The following is a 25484-nucleotide window of genomic DNA, read 5'->3' as shown; positions in this document are numbered from 1 at the left end:
AAAACAAGATATATACTTTTTACACATAATAAAATCATAAAAGCTAAAATAAAAAATCTCAAGTCAAAGGTATATATGTGGTAGAGGGAAAAATAATTCTTCCAAAAAAGACACGAAAAATTGAATATAGAAACAATCTGCATTTCTTAAAAAATATTCTACTACAAAGTTTTGTTTGTTTTTTTAGGTTTTTCACTCGGTGTCCGAAACCTCTGGAGTCCTAGCTAAAATCGGATCGCGCTCTGCAGGGCCCATTAGGGGGTAGCGCTTCCAACAGAATTTTTTTCATACCCAGGACTCGGCCCAAGACCTCTGATTAAGGGTGAAGCAGTCTCACCACTGCACCACAACTCATGTTGGTAGTACAACAAGTTATAGAAGCAGAGAAATGGATAACAAAAAAGGGAATATTAGGTGAATCTGAATAGTAATATAAATAGAATACAATTAGTACAAGGTTTAGACAACAAAACCAATAATCTTTGATCTTTTATAAAATAAACTAACTTCTCAAATTAAGAATAAAGGAAGACAGAAAAGAAATAATAAGAGAAAGAGAGAGAGTTGAGTGTATTTGATTGCAGATTCAATGCCTTTTATAGGCAAAATTTATTGGAAAAAAACGATCGAGCTACAGTACAAAACACGTAAGCTCCACTTTTTGACTTATTTTACAACACTCCCCCTTGGATGTTCATTTACAAAAGAAAAATATTTACATAACTATTTGTAATACACATTGTTTGCTCTCTCATTATTTTCATGATGAAGACCATAATTTTATCATCTCTATTTGAGTTACTTGCAAGTTGCCTTCTTGATTGGAGTCCATTAAAAGATAATGTGTCTCGTTAAAACTAGGGCTGGGCGTTCGGTATTCGGTTCGGTATTTTCAAAGTTTGGATTCAGTAATTCGGTAATCGGTAATTCAAAGTATTTACCAAATACCGAACTTTCAAACTTCGGTTCGGTAATTCGGTAATCGGTAAATCAAAGTTCGGTTCGGTACGGTATTCGGTAATACCATATTGAAGTCGAACTGTCGAAGTCCACACGGAATATGTTAGTATATCATATTCACAATAGCAACAATAAAAGATGTAAAAAATTTTAATAACAAACTAAACAATGGATCGAATACATTCTCAACTGAAATACCAGGCTTTTGGGACATAATAAAAAGGACAAAACAAAGCTAAAAAGCTCCTTGACTTCAAACCTTATTTCTCTACTCGGAATGATTATATATACTGCAGAAAAATAGGCAGCAGAAGTCCTGATATTCAAAGACAAATTGCACCATAATCCTATTTGATATCAAAAGGCCTCCAACAGCTTCATAGCCGGATTTGTTGGAGTATCAAAATGTCTTTGTTCACCACTAATACTGTACAATGAAGATGACAAGAATGATCAATGACACAAGAAGGATTCTAAAGTGCAGCAGAAATATGTGTAACTTCGCACAAATGGGAATCAGCACTTGCTAAAGAATCAACAAATTAGAAAAGATTTCGAAATTTAACAAGTGAAAAGTTCAGGAACAAACCCAAAGGCCATGTCATCTACAACAGTTCTTCCAGTACATGTGGCTCCTCCTTCAACAAGTGTCTTGACCACGGTAGACGTCTGACTAGCAGGTTCGTGAGTCCTTGACCAGTCTGGGTTCCCAAACCCTGTCACAAATCCATTGATATCGAATCTGGACAATCAAAATTCAATATGACTTCAGTAGTTCTAACATAAGCAAATGAATTTCGAATAGGACTCCAATAGCAACGAGAGAAGTAAATGGAATATGAGAAAAGAAGTGGGGACAGAAGTGCTGCAAAAACAAGTATCCTACATCATGGACATTCACTAGATAGAGATAGCTTTTTAGAAACTTTATCAAGAAATTTGAGAAGGCCCTGTTAGGCTCTCCATCCCAACATATAAATCAGCAGTAGTAACCCAAAACTGATGAAGACAAAATTGTCAGCATACAGAACTATGTAATTTCCGGAATCTAGTTGAAGCAAGACTACTCATTTCAGCCAACAAGGGCAGAACGCAAACCTCACACTCAAGACGGCGTGAAGTAGTGAAGCTGAAGGCGGCGTGAAGCTGATGGCGGCGTGAAGCGGTGAAGGCGTGAAGAGCTGAAGGGCTGAAGGCGGCGTGAAGACTGAAGTGGTGGACTCAATCTGAAGAGTGAAGACTGAAGTTGTGAAGTTTGAAGTATAGGGGTGATTAGGTTAAGTGTTAGTGTGTAATGTGTTAGCCTGTTAGGGACAATTGGGCTGGAGTAGTGGACTTCATTAGTTAAATTGTAGGAATGGGCCTATAGCCCTTTATGTTTAAAAGACATTTTTAGGAGGCCCAATAGAAATAATTTTGGTATTCGGTATTTACCGAATACCGAATGGGAAAATTATAAGTACCGAACCCGAACCCGAAATACCGAAATATTAAATTTCGGTACCGAATACCGAACCGAAGTACCGAATACCGAATACCGAAATACCGAAATTGCCGGTTCGGTTCGGTAATTCGGTTTTCGGTATTTTATGCCCAGCCCTAGTTAAAACCTTATTAGAAAAAATCCAATGTGAAAAAGCTTAATAAAGAAAAAAGAATGCACACATCTGACAATACGCCTTAAGTGCTGCCTTATTAAAAACCTTACCAGAAAAATTCAGTGGGACAAAATCTTGAATAAGGGAAAAAGAGTATAGAGCGTATTTTATTCCCCTTGAGAAAAACTTCATTAGATATTTTGGAGAGGATGCATTCCAATTTTATATCTTAGTTTCTCAAAAGTTGATGTTGGTAAACCTTTTGTGAATAAATCTGCAAGATTATCACTCGAACGAACTTGTTGTATATCAATATCACTATTCTTCTAGAGATCATGTGTGAAGAATAATTTTGGTGAAAAATATTTTGTTCCGTCTCTTTTTATGAAGCCACTTTTCAATTGAGCTATGCACGCGTCATTGTCTTTGAATATAACTGTGGGTACTTTGATATCATTTTTCAGGCTGCATCTTTCTTTGATAAACTGTATCATCAATCTCAACCACACACATTCTCTACTTGCTTCATGAATTGCTATTATTTCAGTATGATTTGAAGAAGTAGCAACAATAGACTGCTTTGTAGATCGCCATGATATAGTAGTTCCTCCGTATGTAAATAGATAGCATGTTTGAGATCGAGCTTTATGTGATCTGATAAATAACCTGCATCTTCATAACCAATAAGGTCTGCACAACCTTTGTTAGTATAAAACAAACTCATATCAATGGTACCCTTTAGGTATCGCAAAATATGCTTGATATTGTTCCAATGTCTTCGCGTTAGGGATGAACTATACCTTGCCAGCAAATTAACAGAAAATGTTATATCAGATCTGATTGCGTTAGCAAGATAAGTACACCAATAGAACTGAGATATGGTACTTCAGGACCAAGAGGTTCTTCGTTCTATTCTAAAGGTCGAAATGGATATTTGTCCATTTCAAGTGATCGAATAACCATTGGAGTACTTAATGAATGTGCTTTGTCCATGTAAAATTTTTTTAAGATTTTCTCAATATAGGTAGATTGGTGGATAAAGACCCCGTCTGCTAAATGTTCAATTTGCAGACTCAGAAAAAGTTTCGTCTTTTCAATATCTTTCACCTCAAATTCTTTCTTTAGATATTCAATCGCTTTTTGGACCTCTTTAGAGATGCCAATGAGATTTATGTCATCAACATAAACAGTGAGTATAACAAACTCTGATTTTGTTTTGTTAATAAAAACACATGGACAAATGACATCATTTATATAACTTTCATTTATCAAGTACTCACTAAGGCGATTATACCACATACGCCCTGATTGCTTCAGACCATATAATGATCTTTACAATTTGTTTGAGTACATCTCCCGAGACTTAGTACATGCTTCAGACAATTTTAATCCTTCTACGATTTTCATGTAAATTTCAGTATCAAGTGAACCATAAAGGTGTCACGCCCCGGGAGGGTATCCTAGACGTGGCCGCCACTCGAAGACCATTGCTGGTCTCCAAGCGAACCACTTGGTCCAATCACACATCCATTCAATATCAATCAATCAGCGAAAGGTTTAAAATAAAGAATAATTTAGTGGGCAATCCAAATCAACACTCTAATTCATAAAATAAATTTCATGGGCCAACAAATCGAACTCCAATCTATTTCGTTTAAAATAGTTTGACAAGAATGATTTAAGGAAATAAAATACTCGATCGACCCATCACTATCTAGTCTATGAAGCCTCTATCACTACTATCTAATTGGTGCCAATGACATGTTCATGGCTACCTCAAATTAAAATGAAAAGGGCTAACTCGATGCAAGAATACATAAGTGGTGTCCTCCGAATTAAGGGAAGGACTCACCAATATGCTGAGTGTGTATAGATCCTCAATGGTGCTTCTATTGACAATCTCTTAAACCTGTCTCTGCATCATGAAATGATGCAGGTCCAAATGGACGTCAGTACATGGAATGTACGAGTATATAATATGGCAGAATGAAATATACCTCAAGGAAGAATAACGTTGGTTCAAATATCTCAAGACCAGAAAGATAAGAGAGACTCAATCCAAGTGTCATAAGTCTAAAGTAAGAATACATTTTAGACAAAGACCAATCATATACCATACAATCCAATCCAATCATGTACAATACAGTTCAATCAAATCATATACAATTCGATCCCATCCAATCATGTACAATCCGATCCAATCCAATTATATCGCGTATCCAATCCAATCCAATCCAATCATATGCAATCAATTCAACAATCAAGTCAAAGGACTCAACTAAATAAATATGCAAATTAGAACTTAGTAATGTTACACAATTCAACTCAATCATCAAACAATCTCAATCAAACCAATCATATCATGCACAATCCACTCAATTTAGGAGTTTCTTTAACCGATAACTATCACCATATGAGCGAGTGATAGTACAACAAGCCGACGTTGTTGCCGCGTCTGTTCATACTTTGCCAAGGTATGAACGAATCAACCAATCATGGATCCAATCCAACCAAGTCCTATCATGTCAGGACAATAATTTGGAAAACATCCAACTTTAACGGTCCAATCCTCTCCTACGTTTGGCGACGAAGTTTATTTGTTCGAGTATGGATTATACTCTTACCCAATTTGGTACCCGATACTCCTTCCAAGACTCAATATGCTCATATCTATCAAGTGAGTAAAATACTCAAAATACTCATTTAGTCTCATTGGACTCTTTCAAATCAACTCATTTAGTCTCATTGGACTCTTTTCAAAACTCAATCAAATATGGCCTCATTGGACCTTCTTTCAAATCAACTCATCTCAATCATCAAAATCTTATTTTAAAGATTTGACACCATCTCAACTCAATGAATGCAGAAAATATTAGATGTCTTTAAAACGTAATTTCAACTCTTCAACTCAAACTCAAAATAGATATTTTTATGTAAAAATACTCAACTCGTTTATACTCAAAATACTAATGTTCAAAAATAATAATTTAGAGGCTCCTCAAACTCAACTCATACTTAAACTCCTTTTTAAATCAAAGATGAAAATAATCATTCTTTAAACTCAAAATAGTGTATAAATAGTTTATACAAAAAGGTTCACAAATCATTTATTTAAAACCCCTTCTCAAAAGATCATTTATTTTCAAAATCCTCATAAGACTCCAATCAGCTCAAATTATGCAAATCACATAATCACATTAGACTCCAATCCACTTCATCACACAACATCCTCATCAACATAACCTCTTCATTCACATCATCGTCAAATGTCATCCTTCACATCATCATCAAACATCATCATCACATCATCATCAAACATCATCATCACATCATTATCAAATATCATCATTCACATCATCATCACATCACAATCAAACATCTACTTCAAAATCCTTATTTAATTCTATATTCTATTTATAAAAAACAAAAGTGACATTCTAGCTCTACCAACGTTTCATTTCTTTTTATGCCATTCACCTTGTAACTATTTCAATTCTCATATAACTCAAAATCAATTTCATCAAACTCAAGTAAAAGAATACCTCATTTTACTATAAAAATAATATTATTTTTATTATACATAAAAACCATCAATCTCATCCTCAAGATAGATTATGACCAAAAAGAAATTTCATCTTGGGTTCATGTGAATTAACTCAAGAACATCATTAACACATTTTAGAAATATTCTATAGTTTAGAAATTTCAAGAAAAACTTTCATAGAAGGTTCAAATCTTTCACAACTTCTATCCAACACATCTATGGACATATGGAAGAACTCAATCCATATTTTAGGTTAGACTTACATACCTGAAAATGAAGAACATTCCACCGAAAACCAAAGACTTGACTTGAAGATCTTGGATCCTTGAGCTTTTGAGAGGATTTCTTGTTGGAGATGTTTGGAAGAGAAGAGGGGATGAAGATTAGGGTTTTTGGGAGGTGAGGGTACTGAAAAATGATCCCAAAACGTTTCAAGTGAGGGTATATATAATTAGGGAAAAAGTCCAAGTTGGCCCTCTTCAAAAATCTGGAAAACTGGGCAAAACTCTTGCTGGCGCTATAGTGGCGCGTCGCGCCACTGCAGCGCCAAGCCAAAATAGGCTTAAAACCTTGCACATCTAATAGTGGCGCATCGCGCTAAGTACCAAACTACTGAGGCTGTTTTATGGCGCTATAGTGGCGTCGGGCGCCACTGGAGCGCCAAGCCTAAAATTCCTGTAGTGGTCCCCAGGCCTGAAATTCCTGCAGTACTAGTCTGTAGTAAAATGGTCATAACCTTTGACTCCGAACTCCAAAAATTGCACTCATAGTGGCGTTGGAAAGAAGACTCAAAGACCTTTAATTTGGTAGGTCGTGGTCCACCCAGTTCATTATATTCTAGGAGATATGGTCGTTTGAAGTTGACCCTTATACTAACTCCTCCAAAAACTTAATCGATTGGAAATCTTTGGACTCGACTTGGTGTTAGAGATCCCTTATGACCCCTAAACACATCTAACATACTTCAAATACTTAGGATTAATCCTATATCATATATAAAATTACAAGTCCTTCGGTTTGAGTCTACCCACACGTGGAGAAGTGTTCGAGTCTTTGCGAAAAATTTTCCGGGGTGTTATAAAAGGTAAGCTGTAACTACATTCATTAAATGTATTTCAAGATTTTTAGTTACAGCTAAACTAATGAGATATCGAAAAGTTATTCCACCATAATAGGTGAATAAGCTTTTTCATAGTTGACCCCGGGTCTTTGAGAGTATCCTTGTGCAACAAGGCGTGCCTTGAATCTTACAATTTTATTTATCTCATTTCGTTTTCGCACAAAAACTCATTTTTAGCCAACTGGTTTTACACCTTCGGGGGTATGGACTACAGGTCCAAAAACCTCACGTTTAGAAGTGAGTCTAATTCTGATTGAATTGCCTTTTGTCATTCTGGCCAATCACATCTACGTCGATATTCTTCAACGGATTTAGGCTCAAGACTTTCACTATCCTCCATGAGGTTAAGTGCAACATTATATGCAAAAATATTATCCATCATAATTTTCGATCAATCTAAATTTATCTCATCACCGGTAGAACTTATTAAAAGTTCTTCATTCACTTGAATCTCGGGTTCACTGATTTCTTCAGGAATATCAGGATTATTCAAATATTGACCTTCTTTGGAAGTTTCTTTTGTAGTATCATCTTTATTATTTCTCACGCTTCTCTTTCTAGAATTTTTATCCTTTGAACCCAATGGTCTACCACGCTTCAGGCGTGTTTGGGATTCAGATGCTATAATACTAGCAGATGGTCCTTTTGGGACATTAATCCAGATAGGCACATTCAATGCAGGTATATGTGACTCAGTTATCTGTTTCAAATCAATAAATACACCTGGCATTTGATTTGTTATTTTCTGTAAATGGATGATCTTCTGGACCTCCTACTCACATGTGCGGATACGTGGATCAAAATGAGATAGTGATAAAACTTTCCACGTAATTTCTCTTTCGGGTTCCTTTTTCTCTCCCCCTAATTACGGGAAAGTTGCTACATCAAACCGACAATTTACAAATCGAGCAGTAAATACGTGTCCTGTCAACGGTTTAAGGCATTAAATGATGGAGGGTGAGTCAAATCCAACATATATGCACAACCTTCGTTGAGGGCCCATCTTTATAAGTTGTGGTGGTGCTACAGGCACATATATCGTACAACCAAAAATTTGTAGATGGCTATATTTGGCTCATGACTAAATCATAATTGCGACGGAAAGTATTTATTATAATTTTTTGGTCTGAGACATACAAATGTTGTTGCATGTAAGATAGCATGACCTCAAACAGTAATCGACAATTTTATTTTCATTTGAATAGAATTTTATTTTCATTTGAAGAGGTCTTACTATCAATTGTACGCATTTAATAAATGACTCTGCAAGATCATTTTGAGTATGAACATGAGCAACATGATGTTCAATTTTTATCCTAATTGATAAGGAATAATCATCAAAAGCTTGGGATGTAAATTCTCCAGCATTATAAAGGCAAATAGCTTTAATTGGATAATCTGAAAATTGTGCCCTTAATCTTTTATTTGTGATAATAACTTCGTAAACACCAAATTACGAGATGATAAGAGGTACACATGAGATCATCTTGATGATGCATCTATCAGGACCATAAAATATCTAAATAATTCACTAGGTGGACGAATAGGTCTACATATATCCCCATTTATATGCTCTAAAAAGTCAAGAGATTTGATGCCAACCTTCAGGATTGATGGTCTGGCAATTAAATTGCCTTAATATGAAGCAACATAAAAATTCATCATTCGTAAGAATCTTCAGGTTCTTTAACGGATGTCTAGTTGAATTTTTAAAAATTCGTCTCATCATTATTGAACCAGGATGACTTATTTGATCATGTCATAGCATAAATATATTTAGATCAGTAAACTTCTGGTTTACGATCAAATGTGCTTCAATTGCACTAATTTCTGCATAATATAGGTCAAACAACAAAGTTGATAATTTTTCCAAAATATATTTCTGGCGTGAGACACTCTTGACTATACCAAGGTATTCAGTATTCATTTCATTTAGTGTTTCAACATGATATCCATTTCTGCGGATATATTTAAAACTTAATAAGTTTCTTGGGGATTTAAAATAGAATAGTACATCTTCTATAAAGATCTTTGTCTCCTTAGGCAGAAATATAGTAGCTCTTCCAGAGCCTTTAATAATTTCTGAATTACTAGAAATTGTAGTAATATTTGCTTTTATTCTAAGAAAGTAAGAAAAATATTTTTCGTCTTTAAAAATAGCATGAGTCGTTCCACTATCAATTACACAAATATCTTCGTGATTAATTATTGATCCAAAAGAAATTTGAGGTATATCCATATATTTCTTTAAAAAGAAATAAGATAAATATTATAATTAAAACATGATTCATTATACAAATTTTATTTATTTACATGAATTAGAAAAATATAAATATATTATTTAGTACAAACAAATGAAAAGAAAATTATTTAAATATTATCATGGTTATCAATATTTATATTTCTTTTGAGAAATTGAAGAAATTGGCTACATCCAGATGCATAGGCTCAATATTGTGTTCAGAGATAAAGTTTATTTCTGGATTATTTTTTACTTTCTTCAAGGATGTCTGATATAGCTGAACCAGACATTTTGATGACCGACAGGTCTGTGACCAGTGCTCCATACATCCACATCTATGACATATACTTTCTGAATTTTTCTTTGGTATAACTTCTTGCTTCTCACTCTTCTTTTTATATTTCTGATCATTTCTCGGTGCCAAACGAACATCATGATTATAATTTATACTTCGACCACGACCACGTGTAACACCCCAAATTTCTTTTCGTCAAAACTCGAACCATTCTTCATATGCGTATAGACTCGAACTGAATTATTTCTAATTGTATACAAGAGTTAGGATCAATTAGTATTTTAAGAGAATTAGATGTATTTTAGGGTCAACACCAAGACAAGTCGAAATTATTTCTATCGGCTAAGTTTTCAAATGAGTTCGTATAAGGGTCAACTTCAAACAACCATATTTCCTAGAATATAATGAATTGCTAGGCCATGACCTATCAAATTAAAGGTCTTTGAGTCTTCTTTCCAACTCCACCAAGATTGTATTTTTTGGAGTTCAGAGTAAAAATTTATGTCCAGTTAAGTAGAGAGTGTCGCGAACTTGGCCAATTTTTGCCTCAACTTCTGCAAGTTTTCATATTTTTGGGAGGGACTTTTTGGTCTTTTCCCCCACTATTTTTTAGGGCTAAAATACGCCCCTTATCAATATCCTAGGGGTATTTTCTTCTCATCCACCCCTAGAGCTTTTGAGAGAAGAGATGTGGAAGGAGAAGAAGAGTTAGGATTCAAGATCTTCAAGCTGAGTCTTTGATTTTTGGTGAGATAATCTTCATTTCAGGTATGTAAGGTTGCTCATAACATGGATTGAATTCACCCATATGACCTACATCTTCTTTGAGTTGAATGTTCATAGGAATTTAGTTTTCTTGATATATCTATGTCCTAATGAGTTCTTACATCTACTAACTTGATTTTGTTATGTTGATGTTGATGAGTTGAGAAATTGATAAGTGCTTCATGTCTTCATCCCCATGAACCCGAATTGATTCCTCTATTACAATATTCTTATACTATGGTTGGGTCTAAGAGTTGATTGATATGAATTGTTATACATATTTTTATTATAAACTTAAATATTTTGAGTATCCTTAATTGTTGATTTAGAGTCTTGATGAGTCATAATTTAGCCCCAAGAGATTGGCTAAATGAATGGAGAAATGATTGGATAGGATTAACTGTTGTCATAAATGCATACCACTTATGTTGTTCTTGAGTTATCTTTGAGTTATCTATAATTTCTATTGAATTTTATTTTATATAAATTCATATGTATAAATAATGTTCTTGAGTTGAGCTTTGTTGAGAGTATGGATTCATGTATTCATTCACATGAACCCAAGATGAGATTTCATTTTTTTCATAATTTGTCTTGGGGTTGAGATTGATGGTTTTCATGTATAAATAAAAATATTGCTTTCAAACTGAGATGATGCATATTTTAATGAGTTTGATGAAATTGAACATAGAGTTAAATAAGGATTTTGAAGCAAGATGTTTGATGATGATGTAAATGATGTTTATTATTTTTAAGTAAAATGATTGATGAAGAGGTAATGTTGATGATAATGTTTTGAGATGGGGTGGATTGGAGTCTAATGTGACTACATGATATAATTTGCATAATTCGATTTGATTGGAGTCTTATGAGGTTTTTGAGTATAAATGATTGTTTGAGAAGGAGTTTTAAAAAATAATTTGTGAACATTTTTGCATAAATTATTTATGCATTATTTTGAGCTTAAAAATTATTATTTTCATCTTTGATTTAGAAAGCGTTTAAGCATAAGTTGAGTTTGAGAAGTCTCTTAATTATTATTTTGAGCATGAGTATTTTGAGTATAAACGAGTTAAGCATTTTTACATTAAAACGTCTATTTTGAGATTGTGTTGAGGAGTTAAAATTATGTTTTAAATTCATTTAATATTTACTACATTGATTGAGTTTGAAAGCATGATTTTGGATGTCTTAAAAGAAGCGATGATTGAGATAGATTGAGTTTTGAAAGAAGGTCCAATGAGACTAGATTAATAGAGTTTTGAAAAGAGTCCAATGAGACTAAATGAATTGATTTGAACTAAGTCCAAAAGAGACTAAATGAGTATTTTGAGTATTTTACTCACCTGATAGATATGAGCATATTGAGTCTTAGGAGGAGTATTGAGCACCCAATTGGGTAAGAGTATAGTCCATACTCAAATCCAATGAACTATGTAGCCAACGTAAGAAGGGATTGGACCGTTAAAGTTGGATGTTTTCCTATTTCATTGTCCTGAAATGATAGGACTTGATTGATTGATGGATCCATGATTGGTTGATTCGTTCATACCCTGGCAACAACGTCGGCTTGTTGTACATCACTGCTCATAGGTGATGATTGTCGGTTAGAAAAACTCCCAAATTGAGTAGATTGTACATGATATTATTGGTTTGATTGAGATTGTAGATGATTGAGTCGAATTGTAAAACATTGTTAAATTCTAATTTGCATATCTATTAAGTTGAGTCCTTTGACTTTATTGTTGAGTTGATTGTATATGATTGGATTGGATTGGATGGTATGTGATTGGATTGAATTGGATTATATACGATTGGATTGGATTGGGTCAAATTGTATATGTCTGGATTGGATCAAATTGTATATAACTGGATTGGATCGGATTGTATATAGTTGGATTGGATAGAATTTTAAATGATTTGATTGAATTGGATTGCACATGATTGGATTAGATTGTATATGATTGGTATCTGTTTAAATCGTATTCTTACTTTAGACTTATGACACCTTGATTGAGTCTCTCTTATCTTTCTGACATGAGATATTTGAACCAATATTATTCTATCTTGACGCATATTTCATTCTGCCATATTACATACTCGTACATTCCACGTACTGACGTCCATTTGGATCTGCATCATTTCATGATGCAGAGACATGTTTAAGAGATCATCAATAGGCGCACCGTTGAGGATCTGTTCACACTCAGCTTATTGGTGAGTCCTCCCCTACATTCGGAGGATACCACTTATGTTATTCTTGCGTCGAGTTTAGTCTTTTCATTCTGATTTGAGGTAGCCATGAACCTATCATTGGCACAAATTAGATAGTAGTGATAGAGGTTTCATAGACTAGATAATGATAGGTCGATTGAGTATTTTATTTTCTTGAATTGTTCTTGTCAGACTATTTAATAACATAGATTGGAGTTCTATTTGTTAGCCCATGGCCTTTCTTCCTTGAGCTAGACTGTTGGTTGAAATTGTCCACCTGATTATGTCTTCCGCTGATTGAATGAATGAACGGATTCGTGATTAGGCCAAGTGGTTCGCTTGGGAGCCAGTAATGATTTTTGAGTATTGGCCACGTCTAGGGTACCCTCCCGAGGTGTGACACACGACCATGAATGGGGCCATGACCTCTTTCTCGTTGGTTACAGTTTTCCTGATTCACTTTACAGAACGGCAAAGAACCAACGGACCGACTATCATAATTTTTCATGAACAGTTCATTGTGGCGTTCAGCAATAAGAAGGTGAGAAAGTAATTCAAAATATATTTTAAAATCCTTTTGGCGATATTGCTGTTGTAGGAGCATATTCGTAGGTGGAAATGTGGAGTATATTTTTTCAAGTTTGTCTTGCTCAGTGATTTCTTCTCCGCATAAATTTAACTGTACTATAATTCTAAACAAGACAGAATTATATTCAGTTATATTTTTAAAATCCATTAATCTCAAATTGAGTCAATCACGACGTGCTTGTGGAAGGATGACCAACTCCATGTAGTCATATCTTTCTTTTAGATTCTTCCACAATTTAAGGGGTCTTTCAATGTGAGGTACTGTAATTTCAACCCCTCGTGAAGATGGTGGTGGAGAAATATCATGGCTTTGGCACGGTCTTGAGTAGATGTCATATTGTCATCTTTGATGGTGTCTGCCAAACTCATCGATTCTAGGTGTATTTCGGCATCTAGTGCCCATGATGAGTAACTTTTTTCATATATATCAAGAGCAAAAAATTCAGTTTAGAGATATTAGACATTTTAAAAAAATAAAATTCTTACCCTTTTGTTAGCTTTTTAAAATAGCTCAAAGTGATGGAGGCTCTGATAACGTGTTATAAAACAAACTAACTTCACAAATTAAGAATAAAGGAAGACAGAAAAGAAATAGTAAGAGAAAGAGAGAGAGTTGAGTGTGTTTCATTGCAGATTCAATGTCTATTATAGGCAAATTTTATTGAAAAAAAACGACCGACCTACAATACAAAACGCGTGAGCTACACTGAAAATATTATTCATCTACAACTTGTTACAAGACAATACTTGGCCTTCCAACATTTTTTTCATTACTACCAAACACTTTTTGTGTCTTTACAACAAAGAGTAGTTGTTAAAAGGAATTAAAGACAAGTTGAAGCAATTATATGTAAATTAATAAAATAATTATAATATAAGTATCTATGTAGCAGCTTTAAAATGTTGAAAATATAATTAAATAATAAAAATGTACTCTCCCTAATAGCTTAAACTTTTAAGCAAAATGGTTAAACACTTAAACATGATATTAGATAAGATAGAGGAATCTTACCTTCACTCATTATCAAAATTCAAACTCTTAATCCTTAAACACGGTTAATTGTAACAATATTATTTGGACATGAATATGGAAATTCCTCAAGAATTGCTTCAAATCGAGCTCCCATAACTCAAAAAATGTAAAATAAACTTGAAATTTCAATTGCGTCCAATTTGTATCCTACGTATTACTCCCTCGAATTCCAATTCCAACATGTCCCAAAACATCAAATGAACCTATAGGAAGTTTCATATCACGAAATGGGGTGTAACTTTGTAGTGGCATTATGCATCATTATCAATTTTAAAATCTTAGATTCACCTTCAAATATAGAAAATAAAAATTAAAAAAAGCATGAATTCTAGCACAATTTTAAAAATGTAAAAGACACAATGTTAAAACCTATAAAATTTGAATCCGTCGAATTTAAATTTTGAATTCGACTCTACTTTTAGCGGCTAAACTAGAGGCTAAATAAGAAGAGAAGAGTCTAGCATGAAAGAGAGTAACTCATTAGAGTAGCCAAGGAGACTGCCTGGTCATCAAACAAGAATGCTTGAATGCATAGCACATACATGATCACAAGCCTCAAGAAAATGATGCAGGCAAGTCATCCTTGGCTATCAAATAGGCACTTACTTTCATGTAAGACACTCTCTTCTTTACTAATTTCTTCATGCTTCTATAAAATGTTATTTTAATTTTGAACTATGGAGCTCCATTACCATTGTACTACTATTTATATAAAGACAATGTGAGAATACAAATATGATTCTTTGATTCTACTTCCCTCACATTTTTCCTCATGCAATTTATGGTTCTTTTTTTTCTTCACATAAAAAGTAGTCGAATTTTTTTATTTTTTTTCATTTCCTACCCAATACTCGGTGCCCGCATTGGAACTTCGACTAAATTTGAATCGTGCACTGCACGATCCATTAAAGGGTGACACTCCTAACATAATTTTCTCCATACCCAAAGTTCGAACCGAGACAGTCTAATTATTTGACTAGATATCATGCATGCATGTATTTTGCTACTATGTCATTTAGGGAATATGTTCAAAGGATCTTGAAGACACGACCTTACGGCACTTTGAAGGAGACAGAATTTCAACGAGGACAAAAGATGTTCTGCCTATCAATTTGTACTATATTTTTCATGGGGTCCAAGGGTCGACATCAAATTTTATCGAATTTAAAACAAGACTCTAACAGAGAAGCTCGATCCATGTTCTCAAATTCTAAGGTCCATTCGAGTTTCTTAAAAGCTACTCCACCCAAAATCCTAGATCACACTTATAAAAAGGAATACATATTAACTCGTGGGATATTCACAAAAAATCAAAGCATCAAAGATTGTCTTTCAAAAAGCCGTTGACTAGCAATCAAATATATTGTAAGGAGGTCTTAATCATCCTACATTCGAAAAATATGCCATTATCGACACTCAAATCACAGGAGGAGGCCCAAATATCCTACATTCGGAGAGAAGAATCGAGAAATACACAAAATTGTACTCACAATCTTAAAAAATAAAATCACTTATTTTTATAGACAAGAATGGCATAATACCTCAGAATGTTTTTCAACTTGACAATGGTTTATTTAGTGTATATCTGAATTATTTTAAAGTACCTTAATTTCGTTCTTTTATTCACTTAAATTGCTTTCTTTTGGTGCTAAGACTTTAGGTTTCACTATAAACAAAAAATAGAGGATTATGATAATTGCTTACTCACTTTTTGGCCTGCCTTTGAAGTGTAATGATAACAAATGCTAGTAATATTCCCCCTTCCATAAACCATACTTTTCAGCTTTGACCTCTCATAAAAAAACAGAATAAAATCCATGGAAGATATATTTGACTTGTAAAAAAGGCTTTACAGGTATTTCTGGAACAACAAACTTTGCCTAAAAGAATCCAATAATAGCAACTTGTCGCCATTGCTACAATGGGAAAAAAAAAAAAAAAAAAACTCACATGGTGTGTACACCACTTCAGTGAATGTATCATATGTTTTGGCATACACTGCGCTATGACTTAAAACCATGGTTAATTAATACATATTCACACCTCAATTTGTCAAAATTACAGCCTACTCGTAAGGCTAGGGCGTTAACGTGTTCAACTAGTGAAATCATCATTTCAGACCAATGCTTGTAAACATGTTAGAACATGTACTGTACATATGATGAATGTTGATCCTCATAATTTAAAGTGAGTGAACACAAGCATCTTTCGAGTGAGATTGAAACGACTAAACCTTTATCTCTTCAAGGATGACATATAGAAACCCTGCAACAGCATATGTGAAGGTGGCAACATAGTATTTGCCATCTCCAAATTTGTAATTAGTTCCTTCACTTGAGATGGCAACATGAAAACTTCATCAGCTTGGTTTTTGGTCGCCCATTCTTCCGTGTTCCTGTAAAAAGTTTGATCTCAGCCAAGGAGCTTTTGAAATGGATGGGGACTGAATTTATTGGTAAGAAATGTATGAATTGAAAGAAGAGAAAAAAAATGGCCACAGGAACATGTGACATATGATAATTGTCTTATTTTCAGCAAGTCCTACAAGATTTATCTAGATAACCTTCAGTTGGATTTCTAATGTAAAATACAAAACTCCGCTTCGTAAGGCTCCACTTGGCCTTTTATGGGTAACACGGCAACATCTTGGCAAGTGTTCAAAGACGATTTCTTTTCAAATCGGTAGCAACCATCCGATGCTATATAAAACGTGCAACAACAGTATACCTTTTTTCAAAATCATCTCAGGAAGTCAATAATTTAGTATTTCGTGCCAACTTACTGTTCTCTTCTTCAGATTATTTTGGCATGTTTTACTTGAACCAAGGGTCTATCGGAAATAGTCTCTCCATCTTCACAAAGTAGGGAACAAGGTTGAATACACACCACCCTCCCCAGACCCCACTTGTGGGATACACTGGGTTTGTTGTTGTTGTTCGTGCCAACTTAATTTTCAATATGGTAACTACTTGTAGTACAGTTCTTGAAACCTAGTTGGCGCACGTTATAGTATATATCCTGTAAGGTCCAAAAGTTTGAACACCAACCTCTTCCCCACCACCCACCCACCCACAGTTTCCTCTTTTGTTCCCCTGCCCAGCATAAAGGCAGAGATAGAAGAAGATAACCTATAAATACATGTAGATGGCATCAAATGACAGAAGAAAAGGACAGCTAGAGTAGAGAAGCAATCACCTGGGTTCAAGCTCTGTGTCATTGATAATTGCAGAGAATAATAGCTTGACAACGGGGTACATATTAATCTTGTCAACTGGTTCCATGTTAGGCATGCAATACCCATTGTAGCACCATGCATTTGGATTTAGGAGAACAATTTGTGAAAGTGGTCGTTTGGTGTGTATATCTCTGACAACAGTCCGAAATGTTAGTTCGTCTTGTGCAGCTTCAAGCAATTGACGTGAAAACATCCTTTCCAAAGTATACTCCCTGTATCACAGAGTGAGTTTATTTATACATCACGAAATCAAAATCAATCAATTGTCCCTCGAGTCCAAACTAGTTGGAGTTGACTATATGAAAATTTTCAATATCCATTCCACTCTATTTGGGCATATTACATTTCAATACATTGACGTCAAGTCTCTTAACTAGGAAAACTCATGATAAACACCAGATATAATATGAAACAACTAAGCCTTGATCCCAACTAATTGCATTATGGATCATTTGCATTCTGAACTTGGTTAAGTTTGTATTGCTTCTCAGTAATTGAATTGATATAGAACTTGGTTAAGTTTGTATTGCTTCTCAGAAAATGCTTCTCTATCCTGAGTACATCTCTCTATCAGGGAATAACTTGTTCGACTCTCAGATAGGCCAACATAAATTTATGGCATTAGAAATCTATTTAGCATTTACTGCACCATCGACTAAGTTACCATTCTCATCTGACTTTCACCTTTCTAAAGAAATAAAGAAAGACATCAACTCCATGAGATGTTAATGGGGAAAATGTCAAGCAATATATAACAAAAAGGATTCATCTATTCAACATAATTTCTTATTTACAGGCTCCATATGGTTTCAGGAACCACAAGTTGGGAAAAGAATTTGAATTTAGAAGAAAAATATAAGAGAATCTGAGAATGTCCTACAAGATAAATTAATTATAAGGGGGCAGTGATAGATGGTTACCTAAATAGATCATTCAATCCACGGACAGGCAAACAAGTAGATATGTTAAATTTGTATAGTCGAACTCCATCATCCAATGGTACTTTATCACTGGAGCAAGGATATGATCCAATAAGAGATGAACATTTTGGACAGAGAAATTCAATCCACTTGACGTCTTTGGAAATATTGGAATGTCTCAACATAAAAGCATCCCCAAGGCAGCCTTTGAGAAATATTTTCTGCTTATCTAAGAGTTCAGTATTCATTTCATATTCTTTCTCCTTTGAAAATCTTACACTAAGTTTATCAGTACAACAGCCAGTATTCTGATTTTTAATGTGACAGTTTGCCTCAGACAAAATTCCAGCCAGTGACTTCATTTTGTCTTCATACTTCAACTTTGACGGTATGCATGTTGAACTATCACCATCTATCACCATTTCAACAACATCACTGCTTGGTTTCACCCCAATACTTTCTTCCTCAGGACGAGGGCTTAAAGAAGTCACCTTGGCAGAATTCACCTGAGAATCATAAGTTTGGTCCCCTTTCGGCTCAGGAAATTCACAGCCAATGAGGTCCTCTTTGCATATAATAACAGATGCGCCAGTTATAAGGCAAACACCAGTTGTACAAGAATATGACTTTGCAAATTGCATAACCAGCTGTTCACTTACACCACCAAACGAGCAACAACATGTCCCAAACCAATTGTCTGCAACATCTTGCCAGTCGACTGATGGCATCTCACTAAATGATCTGCTAAAAAATAAATATTTAGAGAGATGCAATGGCATTTATGTAAAATAAGTAACGAGCATTGTCTGCCAGACTGAGAGAAAGAAAAGCCCTACCTGATACCCTTGGTTAACTTAGTCGAGCAACTTCTGCAGTAAAAATGAACTTCCTCCATAGCAGATAATTTCTTTATTTCTAATCCAACAAAGCAGAATTAATAAGAGGGAATTAAATAAATGAACAAGAAGCTCAATAATTGCCAGAACGCAAATAATGGTAGACTCATAGAGTACATTAAGCAGTGATCATATTTGTATGCCTAAAACATAAAACCGAAGCAAGATGACATGACAGTTTCTGCATTACAATTCAACAGTCCCTCAACGAGGGTATACATAAACACATCAAAGGAGATGACAGTTTCTGTATTACTGTCTATTCCTTTTTCTTTTGACTTGGTATCTTAACAAAATCAAGTCCTTCACATTTTTCCAACAAGCTGTTAACACCTGTTTCAGAACTATGAAGCTGTATTTTCTACTCAGTAAAGTGATTCAACAGACACAACACATTATTTTGATCAAATTCTGCAATTATAGTCTTGCTACTTATTGAAATAGCTGAAAAATATACAAAAGTGAATTCTTGACATGAAATGTTATGAAATATTTAATCCCACGGAAAAAAAATTCAAACATGTCCTCTCCACCCACCCACCCCACAAAAAAAAGGAAAAGTTCTGTTCTATCTTATGCAAATTGACAACCTTGGTGGACATTCATGAAGATCAAGAAAAAAATTACTAATTTGTATTTATACTCTAGTACGTTGAGGATAGAGGAGTACGTAGCAATGTAGTTATGGGCTCAACTGAACGCATAACTTTTGACACGGAACATAAACTTACGTGCAAAAATTTACTAAAATTGTAATAAATATTAGATATGAACCCATGACTTTAAAAATATAATGAGTTCAATGCTAATAATCTTAAAATTGAACTCGTGGAGTTTAAATTCAGGATTCGTCTCTGGTTGGGGATACGTTAAAAATAGTATCTAAGAGATGAGATGCAGAAGAGAAGAAATCACCAAACTACCACACCCTTTGGTGCAACAAAAAAAAATATTAAGTACTAATCTATGATGAGTTTAAAATATCATAATCATATGTTGTAAAATGGTGAAATTCCTATTAGTTGCTTCCCAATGTATCAACCAAGCACCACTAACATCATCAACGACAACATACCCAGTATAATGCCATAAGTGGGGTATGTGGATGGTAGAGTGTACACAAAACTTACTACTCCTAACTTGCAGAGGCTCAGAGGTAGGTTGTTTCCGAGAGACCTTAGCCAGTGTAATACCACAAATGGAGTTTGGGGAGTATAGAATTGGCTCAAGTGCAGCAAATAGTTATGAAAAAAGAAATAACTCAGTGAAGAAAACATGTAAATTAATAAGGAAAGCACTACAGAGCATCCAAATCCGCAAATATAAAACCGAAATTAAAGTAAACGAATCAATTTTAAGAAGACATTTCTGACTAACCATGATTCACCGAGAACGGAAAGCAAGTAACCGAGTCCGGTTTTTCCTCCTCCGGTTCGGATAAATCCAATCCTGAAATGAGCGGATGATCAACAGGAAGAAGAAGAGCAAGCTTAACTTCAATGTGATCATCAAATACTCTACAATGAACTGGAGCTTCCGGGTCAATTAAAACCCGAGGAACCGGGACCCGAAGCGAAGTTTCGGGTTCTAGGAAGCAGACAGTGAGCAGAGATTTCCCCACCGATAAATTGACAGTGATTTCAGTACAAGGTTTTATATTTGGGTTAAAAATGATTAATCGGAGAGTTGAGATGTGAGATTGAGCTTCCCATGTGAATCGCCATTTGCAACTGTTAGGGTTTTCAGCAGAGGCGGGAAAGACGAATTCAGATGAAGAAGACATACTTTTTTGATTGTTGATTCGATTCGGTGGAAAATTGAAATTTTGTTAAGGATTTTTAAGCCCATCTTACATGGATTTCATTTTAGCCCAATGGAAAAAATACAAAAAATGAGATAATTATGTAGCCATAAATTTTACTTTTAATCCAAGGGAAAATTAAGCGGATGACAAACATTACTATTATTATTATAATTATGCGATAAGGGTATAGTTTTAATTAGTTACATGAATTGGCTATAGTTTAATGAAATTTGTTATTATACAAATCTGGGGCTCATAAACAAATTTGGAAGCGAATATACAAATCTCTAAAGGAAATCTGAAGGCTAAGATACAAATTTGGAAGCAAATATACAAATCTGAAAGTTAATATATACAATCTCTTTGAAAGCTCAATTTGTATAATGTAGCGAGATATACAAATGGAAAAATTTAATTTGTATAATACATGAAATTTGTACAAACGTTAATGACCATAGCAAATATAAATATATCTATGGAGAGAAAATACAGAAACTATATACATAGAAAATTATTAAGCTTAATATGTTTGTCATTTCTGAAATTTTCCCTTAATCCAATTTATATAAATTAAGATAAATGGTTGTTGCCATATTATTTATTTAAAAAATGACCGACGCAACCTTTCTTTCGTTTTTCTTCTTTTGCATCCTCATTCTCCTTCTTCTTCGTCTTCTTTGTTGCTTTCCCTTTTTTAAAAAAAAAAATTGGAGTACCACAAACGTGAATCATTTTGAGCTAATTATATATCCAAAGATTTGAAACATCGAGAGGATTTCATATTTAAAATTTGTGACTATTTAAAGGTGATTTTGACTTGATTGGGATTGAATAGTCAGTATATACTTCATGTATAGTTAAATTATATTCAACTTTTTGAGCGTATCATAATGTATAATCAGTGTATATAGATACACTATATTCAATTTTTTAAGTGTATTATAATATATAGTTAGTGTATATTTTTTATAATTTTGGCTATTTTTATATAAATAAAAGTTGTTGTACCGTGATAACATTATTGTATATATTTTGAAACCATCCCTATGAAAATTTGGCATGGGGTATCAATTAAAGAAAGGAATTGACACAAAATGCTTATTATCACGTTCCAGACTAATAAAAGTAGCAAATAATGACTCAAAAAACAAATATCATTAAAAGATGATTTAACGATTGCGATTTTGAAGGTTTCTTATCAAATTTTTAAGTTCAGCACATATGTAAATGTAAAATCTTCTCAGATCAAAAAAAAAAGCGACGGAGAAAGTTGAACAAATTAGGAAGTTTTGGAATTTTTTTAGAAAATTCTATTTTGATTTTTTAATTATTATTGAAATTTTTTAAGGAAATTATTATGTGCTCCTAATGTATATCAAATACGCAATTTGAGTAGATAATATACATGTATTGAATGCATCTGCAGATTTTTGGCGTGCACTTTATTTTTAGTTTAGTTGTTGTTTGATTTGCATACACATAATATTGTATACACCTTCTAGTTTGGAATCCATATGATAGTGCACAACTGCACATGACAATTTATTGAAGCTGAACATGTTGGAACAAGCTGATTTTATACACATTATGTCTATATATATATCAAACTCAAATGGTAGAAAAAGATCTTATATATCAATCTAAACAACTCAATTGATCAGTAGATGTATACAAAATGTGTATGCAAAATCCAACAAACGACAAAAGACAAACCAACAGTTGTATACATTATATGTATGCAAATGTCAACTTGCATTCAAATATAAATCAACAGATATATACAATACGAGTATTTACATATAATAATTTTGAACTTTTCCACAAGCCACATAGTTCGATTTAATTGGTCAAGATGATAAAAAGTAAAAACATAAATAATGACGCCAAGTTTTTTTTTTCCTCAAAATAATTAAGAGTATGATGGAATGAATATTTCAATCTTACATTTATAACATCATAAGGTTTTCGTATATGTTAGAGATGACTTTTCCGAATAAAAGGAATCTTTTATGATAGAATGGATATTTAAAAGTATGCTTTTCCGTATGTATTCTTAATTTAAATCCTATTTATAATGTAATTAGAATTAGAATTATCGGCCATCAAACCCAATTCCTTGTAGACTTAGGCTTAAAGTCTTTATAATTATGGCTTCCCTTTCTTCTTTACTCAAAACTCAAAAACGATACTCTGTGACCACGAATCTCCATTAGCCATGGATCTGTTAAACCTCCATGGATGGAGATTGAGAGCAATCTGGCTATTGAGATGAAGAAAGAAGAGAAGAGAGACGTGAGAAGAATGAAAATGAAGAGAGAGGAAAATACCTTGTTTCTTTATTTCAATACAGCATCATACATTTATACATGTACATATTGAGTAGTTTTCTAAATTGCACAATACACACTACTAACTAATTTCTAACAACCTCGTTAACCAACTTACTTAGTTGTAACTAACCATTAGCTTGACTACCTAACTTAGTCAACACTCCCCCTCAAGCTTATGGTTTAAACAAATTCATGACTCCTAGATGACTTAGAAGTAGTTGATGTTGGGCTTTGCCAAGGCTCTTTGTGAGTAGATCAACAAGCTGATCTTTGGTGTGAGTGAACTCAGTCTTCAGGGCTCCTTGACAGATTTTTTCCCTTACAAAATGGCAATCTATATCTATGTGTTTGGTTCTTTCATGGAAGATTGGATTTGCTGCAATTTATATTGCAGACTTGCTGTCACACACCATTCTAATAGGAAGATCAACATGAATACCAAGTTCTTTGAATAAGCCAATCAACCAAGTTACCTCAGCTGCACAGTTTGCCATGCTTCTGAATTCAGCTTCTGCTGAGCTTCTGAAGACTGTCTCTTATTTCTTAGACTTCCAAGAGATGAGTGCTTCACCAAATTTGATTAAAATAGCCAGTGACAGACCTCCTAGTCTCTAGACATGTACCATAGTCTGAGTCACAATAAGAAAGAAGTTGATTTGAAGTCACTGCTGGCATGAAAAGTTCAAGAACTAGAGCTTCTTTGGTGTATCTTACCACCCTGAGTGTTGCTGCCATATGAGACTCTTTAGGGCAATGCATATATTGACTCAACTTCTGAACTGAGAATGCCATGTCAGGTCTAGTCATTGTCAGATAGAGAAGTCTTCCAACTAGCCTCTGATATCTATTAGGATCTTTTAGCACAGGATCTGTATATTCTTCTTTTGGAGGAACCTGCTCAACAAATTTTACAAATGTTAGTTTCACATTTTGTTTAAGTGATATACCTGCAGGTTTAGCTCCCCCTAGACCAGCTTTAGCTATTAACTCTAACGCATACTTCCTTTGAGATAAGTGTATCCTTTGACTGGATCTAGCAATTTCAATTCCTAGAAAGAACTTAAGTTCTCCCAGATCCTTCATCTTGAATTATTTCTACAGGTCCTTCCTTGTGCAGTCTATAAGTGATTATTTGTTGTCAGTGATTAAGAGGTCATCTACATAGACTAACACAATCACTATGTCACCCTCAACTTGTCTAGTGAACAAAGAATAGTTATAGTGGCTCTGAGTGAAGCCCAGTTGTACCAGAGCTTTTGTCAGTTTTAAGTTCCATTGCCTAGGAGCTTGTTTGAGGCCTAGAGGGACTTGTGGAGTTTGCAGACCTTACCATGCTCCCCCTGTCTAGCAAACCTAGTTGGAATAGTCATGTAGACCTCCATTAGGAGATCACCATTGAGGAAAGCATTGTGCACATCCATTTGGTGAATGCATCATCTTTTGGAAGCAGCCAAGGCAACAATAGATCTAACAGTAACCATCTTTGCAACAGGGCTGAAGGTCTCACTGTAGTCCAGACCCTCTTGTTGGTTGTACCCTTTTGCCACTAGTCTTTCCTTAAACCTTTCAACTTTACTTGTAGCCTTGTACTTCACCTTATAGACCCACTTGTAACCAATAAGTTTCTTGTCAGAGGATAGGTCAACCACAGTCCAGGTATGATTATCCTGCAAAGCAGCAATTTCAAGTTTCATAGCTTGGATCCACTTAGGATCAAGTGAGGCTTCAAAGTAGGAGGCAGGTTCAGTGACAGCTGAGTAGAAAGCTAGAGCATGACCATAGGAAGGAGAAAAATGAATATAGGGCATATGGCCAAAGATGGGGTATGAAGAGGTGGAGCTATGATGAGCGGTAACAAAGTCTTGAAGCCACAATAGAGGTTTAGTTTGTCTAGAGGACTTCCTAGAAGGAATAGGTGCCTAAGGGGTAACATTAATATC

The 25484-nt window shown here is 34.3% G+C and overlaps 1 protein-coding gene and 1 long non-coding RNA gene across 2 annotated transcripts; both read right to left on the bottom strand.

The window, feature by feature from the left end:
• Positions 1-1122: 1122 nt before the first annotated feature.
• Positions 1123-2443, bottom strand: LOC129895690 (uncharacterized). Its single transcript, XR_008767823.1, has 3 exons — positions 2059-2443; positions 1550-1702; positions 1123-1387 (listed from the first exon to the last, which is right to left on the bottom strand). It is a non-coding gene; the product is annotated as an uncharacterized LOC129895690 (long non-coding RNA).
• Positions 2444-16365: 13922 nt separating this feature from the next.
• On the bottom strand, positions 16366-21215 carry LOC129896844 (uncharacterized). Its single transcript, XM_055972825.1, has 5 exons — positions 20788-21215; positions 19351-19429; positions 18515-19255; positions 17555-17806; positions 16366-16754 (listed from the first exon to the last, which is right to left on the bottom strand). Exons 1-5 carry the CDS (start codon positions 21191-21193, stop codon positions 16595-16597), a joined length of 1638 nt encoding a protein of 545 aa, XP_055828800.1. The 5' UTR covers positions 21194-21215; the 3' UTR covers positions 16366-16594.
• Positions 21216-25484: the final 4269 nt, after the last annotated feature.

Source organism: Solanum dulcamara, chromosome 7, assembly GCF_947179165.1.
Source record: "Solanum dulcamara chromosome 7, daSolDulc1.2, whole genome shotgun sequence".
NCBI lineage: Eukaryota > Viridiplantae > Streptophyta > Magnoliopsida > Solanales > Solanaceae > Solanum > Solanum dulcamara.
Note: the sequence above shows the minus strand (reverse complement) of the source record. Positions and strands in the feature narration are given on the sequence as shown.